Source organism: Protopterus annectens, chromosome 11.part0 (assembly GCF_019279795.1).
Source record: "Protopterus annectens isolate FY-2018-M chromosome 11.part0, PAN1.0, whole genome shotgun sequence".
Taxonomy (NCBI): domain Eukaryota; kingdom Metazoa; phylum Chordata; order Ceratodontiformes; family Protopteridae; genus Protopterus; species Protopterus annectens.
In genome coordinates this window covers 95,158,742-95,172,147 of record NC_056745.1, presented here as the reverse complement: position 1 = coordinate 95,172,147, position 13,406 = coordinate 95,158,742, and the positions used below count along the sequence as shown (strand labels likewise).

The following is a 13,406-nucleotide window of genomic DNA, read 5'->3' as shown; positions in this document are numbered from 1 at the left end:
ACACATTTCTGTCCATTTTAACAAAATGAAGTTTTATTCTTCTTAAGGACTTAACTGCCTTTTCTTGAGACAGTAACCAAATGTAGACAACTGAAAATAACGTGCAGCCTCATTTGACTCGCAAACATAAAATGGTTCTTCACTTGGCATAAACAAGTTCATTGCAGTTTAAAGTAAAGTCACCCCAATAACTTGTGTGGGTTCCTTGCTAGCCAGTCTCAAGACAACATATCCAATCCCTTTACAGGTATCACCTGAGTAAAAAGGTACTTTCAACCTTCAGAATATGGTTTAAACATTCTGCTTTATATATTCTCACAGCCTGATATGAACCAGGTAGCAGGCTTCATCGTTTTGGAACTACTTTTATCCGGGTATTCTGTTTTAGCAGGGTTAACTCTTTCATAGCCAGCCCCAAAACTACTCACATTACATTGCGCAAAGCCAAGCTCAGAAGGAGCTGAGGCTGAACTAATGTATTCCCCTAAAGCCATAGTGGAACAGCTTATGTGTCCACAATAATGCACTTCTTTTTTTTTTCAAAGTCCTCGCAGTGTCCACTTCACCCCCAAGGTAAATATCCACCCTGGTTCTTAAAGTCCTCCAATTTTGTATGGACAATATCACAGTTACTTTGGTGACCTCTTTATGATTCCACAATTTTGAATTGTTCTGGACCCTTAAAACCCATTGCTCAGGAAAATGAATTGTTCAGGAACTCAAATCTGATGGAGTATTGACATATGGGTTCTGACACCCTTTGTTTACTTTCTGAGAGACTATTCCGTTATTCTGACTCCTTAGCTTTACTCTCGGAGTAACTATTCTGTTCTTTTTCTGCATTTCATCTCTCCTCAGTCTTTCCTTCATTCACCCCTTTGCATATATTTTTTTGCATATTCTTGTGATTAGAAACATGACATGTTAAATCTGTAGTACTGTCATGCATAAATAGAAATAATTACCATGCATCACCGTAGATATTATGAGCAGAATTTGCAACATGAGCAAAACTAGCTACAGCCATCAGATTGCACAAATCAAAATAACGTGAGACACTTTATATCTAAATCCCCAAAATGGGATCATACAAAACATTTTAGTTTATTCACTCTATAAACAGTGCCATTGTTTTTCATGGATTCTTCTTTAGTGTCATTATGCAAGTGTTCCTCAGTTTTAACCCAAATAAACTTACCGTTACCCCTTGGAGCATTCACCTGGTTATACCTCTGCTACTACATGGTCTTCAGTCAGGTCAGGTTTCTTCTGACACTGTGCAGGTTGTAACCTGATAGTTTTATTCTTGGGAAATGACTATAAGTCCTCTTCATGCCTGTATGGACTTTCATCACCTTAACAAATTCAGACATGACTCTGCCGTGGATAAGTCCAGACATGACCCTGCCATGGCAGGAAACATCTTTCTCGTTTTGCAGTAGGTTAAAAATACCACTTCTAGTAACCTGCTCTCTTTTCTTCATGTTTATTTCTGTGCTTGATGCTTGTAACTCATTTTCCTTCTCTCACTTTTGTGTGCTAGGTGCCCGTACCTCATTTTTACTTTATCACTTAAATTCTCCACAGTATTTCTGATGACCACATTTCTCCTATGTGGCTTTCTTACCGTAATTCTTTAGATAAGAAATTTGCTTAACTTTCTCTTCCTTTTCAACTCTGTGTTGTATTAGCAGATTGATTAATTATTTTTTTAATCTAATGAGCATTATCTTCCTGAGTATAACATGATAACCTTCTGTTCATAATCTTTGTTTATTCTTCAATCTCTTGGACCTTCTGCTGCATTTATTGCATATGCAGATACATATCTTTCATTTGCAGGTAGGTCACTTATTCTTCTAGCACCTTGTGAAGCTGTTAATTCACTAGAGGCCTGTCCTTACTGTTTTACCCTGCTTTATTTTTATCTTTTGACAGGAAAATATTGCAGAACTTAGATTTTTTTCTAGGATTTCTCTCTTCTAGACATGGCTTCAGCAAGAGATTTCCTTAAAATCCTAGTCCTCATGGCAAGAATGATCCTCCTGATACCACTTGTTTGACTACACATAAGAAAAATGCAGTAGTACTTGAAGAATTGTTGGACCCAGCACCTTCATCCACTGGATTTCCAGGTACCAGGACTGGGATTTGTGAAAGAGGAACTGCAGTGTTGAAGCGATCATCTGTCTCTGAATCCAGAACCCACTTTCTGTCTTCAGACTCAAGTCCATTCTGTTCAGATAGACTCTTCAGATTTTGCATGGGGAGCAGTGTCCATGGGAGTTCAAGTGCAGTGCTTGTGGGATCCTCAGGATACACCAAAGCACATAAATGTGAAAAAGAAATTCTAGTATGCCTTCTCTTCCTTTCCACTCATTCTAGAGTTTCTTCAGAAAATTCAGAAAGACAATCTAGGGATGATGCTGCTGACCTTTTTTGGCCTAGGCAGCACTGGTTCTCCCTTCCTCAATTAACCAAGGGCAATCACCACAAGTTACCCTGCAGAATGGGCATGCTCACACAGAAAAAGGGTTGTCTCACTCATTAATACCTAAAGACCATGATCTTGCAGTTTGGATGATAGATTTTCAATTCCTTAATGGCACCTTACTTTGTGGAAGTGCTACAGGCAATAAAGGAGGCAAAAAAACCTGCAACAAGAAATTCTGTTTGTAAAGGAAAAAGATTTTCTGTATGGTGCCACAGTAGAGACCAGGACCCTTCTAAGATGGACGGTACCTATTATCCCAAAGTATTTGTGTGAGTTGCTCACCTTAGGTCATTATCTCAGGCCCATTAAAGTGCATTTGTCATCCATTAAAGCTTGTCTACCTATTGATCCCCCAGATTCTTCAAATTATGAGGCAAAACCATTTCACAAATGTATTTTGCTCATCCTGCCCCATATGAAATGCATTTCTCCTCCTTGGGACCTAAATTAAGTTCCTGGAATGTTAACTTTGTGTCTCTTTGAACCTGATGCTTCTGCATCAGTATAATTTTTAATTTGGAAGGCAGCTTTATTGCTGACCTTAACCACAAGTTGCAGGCTCTAATCAGTTGTTCTCCTTTATTAATCTTTCATAAAGAATTTGTCTTGGTGACCTTTTCGCACATGGTTAAATGTAAAAATATATATATATAAATGACAAACTACCCTTAGGTGTGTTTTACTGAGCCTCTAACTACCCCTCAGCCACACAGTGTACTCCTGCACAATTAACATATCCACCTCCCCCAATAGATCCCCCTTAGAAGCAGTTCATGGCACCAAAATATGCCACTGTTTCTAGATGATTATTGGTCCCAGTGAGATAGGGATAATATTTTTATAATAGAATTTCAGGAGTATTTGACAAGTATGACATTCATTTTACAGGATGTGATGAATATGACAAAATGCATTTTTATATGCTGAAGTAAATAAGAATCAACTTCATATATATATATATATATATATATATATATATATATAAAAATATACACATTTGTGTGGGAAATACAGTACAGTACAATACTCACCGTGTGGAATGTAGGTTTAACAGCATTATACAACATCAGTTTTTGAAGACTATAGAAAAACTGATTCACTTTATTTTAAAAGTGCTAGAAACTGTGACGGACCACCACTGCCAACCAGTAGTCAAGGAATCTCATTCCTCACCACAGGCAATAGTGGGGTGGGGGGGTGGGGTGTTCACTGGGAAGATAATAGGTACACACACAGTATTTCCAGATACAGCTCTCTGCATCATGTGCAGTTTCCCTTAAGAGCACACAGAGACCACAGTCAGTCTGAGGCTGGTTTCTTACTCTTTCTCCAGATACCCAGTAAGACTCCCCAATGGCACAGCTATATAGTTGAGATCTCAGCTGAGTGACCAAGCCAAGACCTCCATCACCCTCTATGTCCATCCAGTGCTTCGTGTCCCTTCCCAAGTAGCTGACACACACACACTCTTTGAGGTTTGACTTACACACACACACCTGGAATAGGTTTACTAGCTATGACCCCTTCTGTCCAGATTGTAAGATAGATTTCACTGCCACTAGTCACTCCTGCCAGCAACCTTAAGGCCCTTAACAAACGGTGTCTAATCTTACTGTGTAATGTTAATATTAACACAAATGGTAGTTTGACCAAGAGCAAGGCTATTAGGAGTGGCCCACACAGTGTCACCAAATAAATATGCAAGTACTCTCAAAACTTAAATATCTCTACATGGATCAGCCACAGTGAACGGTTTAAATATATTTAATAATAAATAGTAAAAGAACAAGACAATACTAAGTATATATCCACAGTGACATCAGAGTTCAAAACAACAGGACATATTTAAAATAACATTGCAATATGGGCTCACACAAATAAAGAAAAACTAAATCTAAACAAAGCTTCACTATATTCCAGACTGTATCTAAGAGAGTTATACTGTTCCCTAGAAACTTACTTCACTACAGCAAGACAGATGATGTGGTGAATGGTTCTTATTACTGTCAGGTCCAAGACATAATGCAGAATGATCTGTCTCACTAAGAGACTTCTCAAAATAATATATAAAATATTACCGCTGGGATAGCTTGCAGAATGACATAATTTCTTGTCATCTGACTTCTGGTTCCTAGGCAAAACCCCCATTGCTGAAGCTGGCAGTATTTAGCATCTACCTGTAAAAATATTCATACAAGGATTTTGTTCAAATCTTTGGCAGATGCTGGAAGTCATATAACAATCACATTTCTTCATGCTTCCAAAGTAGCAATTAGTTCACCCGAAAGACAATACAGAAAGCTCCCTAGTACAGACATTGTGTCTCTAGCTGCAGTTAAACATCTTTATGGTGTAGCCTATAAAGTAATTTAATTTCAGATATTTTTCTAAAGTTTCTGGACTGAGGTTAACCTCCTGTATTCCAGTTTCCACTGTTAAAATATATACATTTAAACAGTTACAATAGTGCATGTACATGTCTGCTTTCTTCCAGTAGGGCACACTGTGGCTACATTTTAAACACAGCAGTTTACAAGTACATTTTCAACACAAACTTCTGTGCAAAGCAGTCTGATATACACAACATATAGTTCTAATACATTTTAACACAAACATCTTGTATAGACTAGTTTGATATTCACAAATGACATATAATTATTTACAAAATTCCAGCTAGTTGTGCTAGTAATATGTCCTTTTGTCACAGAAACATTTAAATATTATGGTACAAAACTTAAAATTCTTAATATATTTTGTATGAGACTTGTGGCCAGTAAAAGTAATTTGAGATTAATTTTACCCAGAGCTCTTCCTATAAAGTGGGTAGCGTAGAAACATTTTGTATAAGACACAAAGTCTGCATATCCGTGAAAGAAATGTTAAATCACAAATACATTTTTGTTATAAAATTCTATAAGCAGATGATTTAACTTGCTAAACATTCTGCCAAAAATATTGGCATATATACACTTACAAAAGATTGTTGCAGAATATATGAAGTCCTTAACTAAGATCTTACTTTGACTGTTATCAGTCTTAAAAAGTTGATATAGTATATATCTGGGAATGAAAAAAAATTCAAGATATGTATAAATATGTGTAACTATTGTAAAACTGGAATCTATAGCTTCTCAGGTCTATCAGAATGAATGTGAACAACAGCAGTAGTATAAGACACTGTTAGCTGGAGTTTCTATCTTGTTATGCTTATTAAGACAAATGTTACTCACTGCATGAGTCATGGCTGAAAAGCTTTCTTAAACCAACCTACCTGCCCAGTAAGCAAATCAAGTAAATAAATACATATTCATGAAGTAAGCTTTATGATAAATTGATGACTACTGCCCTGAAAACAAACAAATGACAATGACATGTTAAACCGAGGCCTTGTCTGCCTGAGCTGGTGGTGGATGAGTTGGATGTAAAAGATTCCACAGCACCTATATAAAGAATGGGGAAAATTATCAGATGCCCAGATCAAATATCCTCTAGTCATATAAATACTACCTTGGGTCTTCCCTGAAAAAAGGCTACTAGCCTAGTGGGTCAGTAGCCTAGTGGGTGTAACCTGGTCCACAAAGGATAAATAAATAAAAAATAAACAAATAAATATTCACAGTGATTATTATTCCAAATGCAGATATGCAAAATAGTTGTAGTGGAGGCAGACTAGACATTCCTAATTCATTCTGCCTGTAATATTACCTAAGCTGTGTATTTAGCAAAGCAATATCGTTCAGCTTTTCCTGTTAGGGGTTGGCACAGCAGATCACCGGTCCACAGAATGATTGGCAGTGGAGTTTTTATGGTGTCGAGTTGCCAGCCTGGTGCCCAACCTTCACAGAAGGCGCACGCATACGTGCGCGCGCGCACACACACACACACACACACACACACACACACACACACACACACACACACACACACACACACACACACCTGCATGTTTCTAAAACTCACTTGACCACAGGGAAGACATGCAGACTCTGTACAGAAGGTGCTCAAGCCAAGAATCAAAGCAGAGAGAGGCTACAATGCTAACCGCTGCATCACTGCAGCCTATGGTATGTTGTGTACTTTGCTAGCTGCAAAATGACAGTGTTTTATGCTGGGTGCTGTTTGTATTCTTTGAAAGGCAGCAGGAGCACGTCAGAATTAATGTGTAAAGCTAAGAATGCGTTGCAAAGGGATGAAATGCAGTATCCATGAGTATTACAAATGGTTTGTATGTGTCGAGAAAACTGTGACAGTTAAAGAGCCAAAGTGTAGACAGAAGAAAAAACAGTAAACAAAAAAAGAGAATCTTTCATGAAGACAGTAGTTTGCTGGAGGAGCAGACTAGAGAAGTTAAAAGACTTTGGTTTGCTATGCTTACACTGAAGGATAATAGTTTAAGCTGAGCTGACCAGATAAAGCAGCATTTATGGGACTGAAAAATAGAAAGTCTGCTGTAGTACAGTAATCAGGCCAAATGGTGCATATGACTTGGGGGATTCCTCTGGTTTCTGTTCTCAAGTCTGTTGAAGTTTTGAGAATTTGTGGAAAGAAAATGCTTTTACTGTTGGAATAAAAACTCTCCAATCCTAGATAAGCTAGTTGTATATTTTTTATTATTTGATTTCCATTTGTGACAGTCAGTCAGTCTTACTGAAGTTATTGAATTAAGTAAGCAGTGTCTTGACTTTACGTAAGTAGATTTCCTGACCTTCCAGATGTGGGGTATATATGGGGTGTATGTAGTTAAGTATTGAACATACCAGGCATATGTTGCAAAAAAAGCATCACAGATTTTCAGATACTCTAGTTAACAGTGAAAATTGATGGATTTTACAAACATAACACCTAGGGTCTTATTTGTTACCAAGAAACATACAAACTGTAAAAAAACAAACTCATACATTTCAGTATGAATTGTGTTAACCTTGAGTATATATAAATTCCATACATAGATACTTAAGGTTATTGGGAATTTGTGGAAATGTAGAAATACCAAAAATGAGTTTTGGAGAGTAGAAGCCCCTCAGCACCTCCTTCCCATAATAGGGACTCCCCCATATACCTGTTACTTATACATTCTCACTCTAAGGTAATTACAACTTAGTGATTATTAAAGAATGCAAATAGTACTCACTCTTTCCCTGACTGATTTTTTTCACAGTGATGTTGGAAAAGGCCAAATGTCATGCCTTTGACATGCTTTTCAGTCCTTACACATTATTATAGTAAGTAGCAAACAAGCAGTTACTAAGGACATAACAACACAACTGAATATAGCATGGACAGATAATGATCAAGCAAATAAGAGTTCAAAGAGATCTTAGTAAATATAGAACAAAAATGAATTCAGTGCATACATGGCTACTTTACAGTAGAAAGCTTCAGCATTGATAAACAAGTAGCAATATAATACAAAACTTTGAGATAAAACATTATAATTTAAAAATCCGGAGTTTGTTGTCATGACACATAACAGCAGTTCTGTACTTAAGGAAGTCAGATGAAAAGATCTATAGGACTAGAAAATACAAAAATAGTTTTAACAACAATAATAACAGTAATGATGATAAGCCAAGCACTTGATGTGCACTAGACACTAAAAGAAATTAAAAAAAAAAAAAAATATATATATATATATATATATATATATATATATATATATATTCAAAACAGCAAAGTAGGATGTTGTCAACTCAAGCAGAGAAACTGTGACATATTAATCATCTTCATTGATAAGAGACTTCAAGGGATAAGGCACATCGCTAATATAACATCAGTGATCCCACTAGAAGCCGAGGCAGTGGTAAACTACATAAGCCCTTCCCAACCAGAAGTACATACTTCCTAAAATTCATAATGTACAATGGATTTTCAGTATGGCAAGAACTGCACGTGTGCAGAAAATTCTGAAATGATATGTTCACAACTTGGAATTCACGGAATGAGATTAGTGAGTGTTTACTCAAATTATTACTTTGCTTGGATTATGAAATTATTCTTACAGCATAAACATTAATGATCAGGAAAAATGAAAATGTCAAACGTAGATCACCTATTGAAGAAACTGCAAATAGTGCAGGGGGTAGTTGTGAAAGTGTTTCAGTTGGTTTATTTATTTTGATGGAATTGTTACCCAGTTGTGTTGGCAGGCACATGGCCCAGTTGCCATTAGAATCAGACTGCAAATATATGATGCAGAAGCCTTTATTTTCACCTTATCCGAACTCATGGCTATCACAGTCTTATTGCCTAAGTAAAGCCAAAATTAAGTGAATGTCATAACTAAGCCAACTAGGGGTGCTATCAGTCAACTAGAGCAATGTCTTTATGGATAGTCTTCTGAAGTACAAGCTTGTACTTTGATTTATAGTACTAAAATCCATTCTGTCCTCCAACAGCAGGAAAAGGAAGAAGATAATACGGATGTGACCAAGAATAAGTGGAAAGACAAGGTGTTGTCTGCAATGGGCGGTGTACACCTGGTAAGCAACATTTTTTTCTGAAGTATGTATATTTTTGAATCTTTATCATAGTTTGTTTATTGTAAAAGTGCTCTTGATTAATTTCACCAATATGTTATCATTGTCACTGCATGTATAACAGGCATTGTCTTTTATAATGGTTTGGTTTTCAGCTTGGAATTACTGAGGTGAAATGTTTAAATCACTCCCAGTGAAGCTGTTTAGAAAATTATGAAAGCTACCCCCACTTTAGAAATGGGTTAGTAAGCATGGACTGCCTTTGAAGCTGTTTCGGTATTAATGGCCTTTTTCTTCACCCCATCTCATGATACATATTCACACTTTAGATTAGTGGCAGCTAAAGCAAGGACACTGTTCTCTAGATGGATAAGGAGCACACCCAGACACTGTGCCACATACTGTAGATGGATAAGGAGCACACCCAGACACTGTGCCACATACTATAGATGGATAAGGAGCACACCTAAACACTGTGCCGCATACTGTAGATGGATAAGGAGCACACCTAGACACTGTGCCACATACAGTAGATGGATAAGGAGCACACCTAGACATTGTGCCACATACTGTAGATGGATAAGGAGCACACCTAGACATTGTGCCACATACTGTAGATGGATAAGGAGCACACCTAGACATTGTGCCACATACTGTAGATGGTTATGGAGCACACCCGGACACTGTGCCACATACTGTAGATGGGTAAGGAGTACACCTGAAGTGATAAAACATTACATGTGACAGAAGTTTTCAAACCTGGACATCTGTAATACTTCTTTCAAAATGAAATGATTATATCCAACTTTAGTAGCAGCCAGCTATTTTTGTATTTGACAGTTATGTCATGTTTCATCCTCACAAAATAGCAGTGGGTCATCATTTAGAGTAGAACTTAACAGTATTTTGAAATCATTGATTAACCATCACTTTCATTTATTGCAAAATGAATTCCTTGTTGGAACGTCTGAGTTAACAGTATTACACAGCAAGTTTTGCTTCTTTAAATTATAGCTATAGCAGACATGGTGTAATTGATATCATCATAGAGATACACTTCTTATGTCTTCAGAAGGTGGTTGAGTTACAACTTCTTTTTATTGCTAAGTGCCACAGGATGGGACATCAGATTTGTCTGTGCTCTTATTGTACTGGGATACAGCTCACAATGTAATAATGCATCACTTAGGGACAGTAGAGCTGTCTATTTCTGACGTCTGTTAACTTCAGAAAGAAACACCAGAGAATAATTCTCCAGAAGTCTTTTAAGCTGGTTCTGTGATTTAGAGAGTGAGTGTGTGTGTGTGTGTGTGTGTGTGTGTGTGTGTGTGTGTGTGTGTGTGTGTGTGTATGTGTCTATGTATTTTGCATATGAACAGTAAGCACATATTCAGTTGACTTCTGAGTGGTCGTTCTCAAATGGTCAAGAAATCAGCTTCTGTATAAATGATGTGGAAGGACTGAAAGAAGTTTTTCTTTTTCTGTTTTTGTTTTCAGTGTTCAAGTTTCTTTGCACACCCTCGTGGGATTGGGGCAGTCCCTAATACACCCTAAATTATGTATACTAACTCTAGAGTTGCACAATAGTGAGGAAAGGAGCCCAATAAAGTGCACTGTCATTGCACACAAACTTTGGTCCTGGAGTGCCTGTAAGTTCACAATACAAATTCTGGGGAAATGTAAATTCAGTCAGTTACCACATGTAGGGAAATCTTTAGGTACACATTTCTTTACTTCTGTTGCTGTGGCAACTATTGGTGATGAATCTGCATGAGTTATCTAAGCTCAACAGGTACACTGTGAGCTGACCCTCAGTAGTGACCAGGGCTTTAGACTCAGATCTCACAGCATCGGTACCACCTGGTGAATATTAGTGCTAATGCATATCTGAATGTAAATCATGTTATTTGGCTGCAGGTGGGATGTGTGCATGGTTTCTAAAACATAAATGGCCAATGTAACCATGGAAGACCAGAGAGAGAAAGACAGGGAGAATGGGAAGCTGTCTTAGACAAAAGTTTACTTGTCTCCTGGAACCTGAAGACTAAATATAATGTGTAAAAAGAAAGGAAGGTATAGTCATTCCCTCTGATTCTAATCTGTACTTGGTCATCTGTAGGGCCTTTATACTGTATGGTGGAGAAGCAACTAGTTGTCAAGGCATGTGGAATGGATAAGTAAAAGTATGTCTGTATTACACTGAAGAAGAATATGATAATAAATATACTGACCTTCTTTCCACATCTGCAGCAATTGCACTGCTTTTCCTGTCCTACCCTCAAAACATATAGGTATTCCTCATGCATTCAGTCTTACAGCACTCCACCACGCTTGCATGAATCATTACAATTGATAAACAAAAACAGATTTAGCATGTTGATGCAAATAAAATGCTACTGTTTAAGAAATGTTTGTCAATGCAGCATTGTCAGTTACAGCTGTGTAATCCCAATCCACTACACTCGACCATTATCAAACCACTATTAAGAGTATAATGCACCTTTTTGCATGTACCTCACCAGAAACCTGCTGCAGCTGGACAGACCTCAGAGGTTTCTCACTAAGAAAATACAGGGACAAACCATGACCTACATGGACAGGCTGAAAGCCCTGTCACTTTACTCTGTATCTTACAGGCTGCTGAGAGGTGACTTGGCCTGGTCTATGGGGCAGTCCCCAACCCTGTCCTAATTGAAATGCTGCACATCTGCAAGTCAAATGGCACAAGAGTCACTTGCTCTAGGGGATCTCAACTTAACTTGTGACATTAACAGAACATGCTAGAGAGACAGATATGTCTACCAGATACTGCCACTTCCTGGAATAGACTTCATATTCACGTACAACAGAGCTCCTCACTGACCCCATTCAAACGCAGCCTGTTCTTTTCATAAATGCATTCTGCAAGCTACTCAAAAAGCACAAATGGGGATACTTGGCATTAACATGGCTAGACTTGTAAAGGCTCTAGGACCGCTAGCCATGTAATCTCCTATGGACCTAAGAACCTATGTGATTTATTTATTATTTATTTATTTTGTTTTACATTTGTTGACCGGGCTAGTCTAACTGGATACATGTCCATTTTCAGTAGAGGCCCGGGGAGAAAAGCTCCAGGAAAACATGCAGAAATTAAAAAAGTAACAAAAAAAGTAGCCATTGTTTCAAAAATGAATTAAAAACTCAAAAATATTTTTTTTCCCAAAAGATGTGCATAATTATACTATTCAAATTGACAATAATAATATTTAAGTAACATAGATTTATATGCAGAACACAGTATATAGGTGCAGGCTTTATTTGAATGATGTCTGAATTTGAACAAGTAAGTAAACCAGAATAATGCTACAGTTTTAACTCTGAAAAGCTATGATTGTGCTTACAGGGACTGTTTTTTTTTTAAATTCCAGTTTTCTAAAATCTTCTGTATAAAAGATGGGCACACATGGTATCACTACTTTCTTTACAGTGTATTGAAATCAGTTGTAATGAAGACAAGCACAAATATTCACCTGGGGTCAGAAAGAGGCTGGCAAGCAGAAAGAAGTATGCTGTATTCTGTGCATCCCCATTTCTTTGCTAGGAAGTTTTATTCTCCCCAATGAGTTTTAAGAAAGATTAGATTGAATTAAAAGTAAAACAAATAATTATTTGGTGGTGGCAGTGTATCATATTAGTGCGGGCATCTCTGTCCTTATTGCATCAAAGAGAAAAATATGGAAATGACGTTCAGTAAATGCATAATGTGGGAAGGTGATGTTTTTGGGGGAATGGAAAAGAAGCAAACTAATTCTTATAAGGTTACTGTGGAGAGTCAACATGTCAGTATAGTCCAGATCAGATGAGGAAAAAGGAAAAATTTAGGTATAACCCACAACTATGCCTGAATTTATGCAGATATATTTGTACACTGTTCATCGCTAATATCTTTGGAGAATTAGGGAAGCAGCATATACTTTGTCTGGCAACATAGTACCAATACCCCATAAGAATAGTATTGGGAATGCACATTGCTTTCACATATCACATCATTCAGAGACGAGATGTGGTAAGTATTGTTTGTAAAAGTACTCATACCTTCTGAGGACTGACAGACAAATGAAACGGGTAAGTTTACTTATGGCACACTAACCATCTCACAAATAAAAGCTTTCATGGTTCCTCTAAGTGCTTGAATCTAGGACTCCAAGAATATTCCAAAAAAAGGGCAGCATCTTATGATATCACATGTAAATTACACTGGGTTTAAAGGATATTGAGTTCAGAAATGTGAAATAAGATACAGTCCTGCCAGTATGGTAAAATGAATGAGCTGACAGCAGCATTGACAGGGTAAAATGAATTCCTGTTCCTACTGTGCAATGGGGGGAGATCTGTGAGCCAGTGGAGTTACATTCTAGTACAGTATTGTCTGAAATATATGAATCTATGAGCTG

The 13,406-nt window shown here is 37.4% G+C and overlaps 1 protein-coding gene across 1 annotated transcript in view; it reads left to right on the top strand.

Moving 5' to 3' along the window:
- LOC122815187 (anoctamin-2-like) overlaps window positions 1-13,406 on the top strand; it is a 2,140,961-nt gene that overhangs the window by 1,331,787 nt on the left and 795,768 nt on the right. Inside the window, exon 15 of the mRNA XM_044087470.1 lies at window positions 8,890-8,973. Coding sequence (XP_043943405.1) covers window positions 8,890-8,973 — 84 coding nt within the window. The remainder of the gene's footprint in view (window positions 1-8,889; window positions 8,974-13,406) is intronic.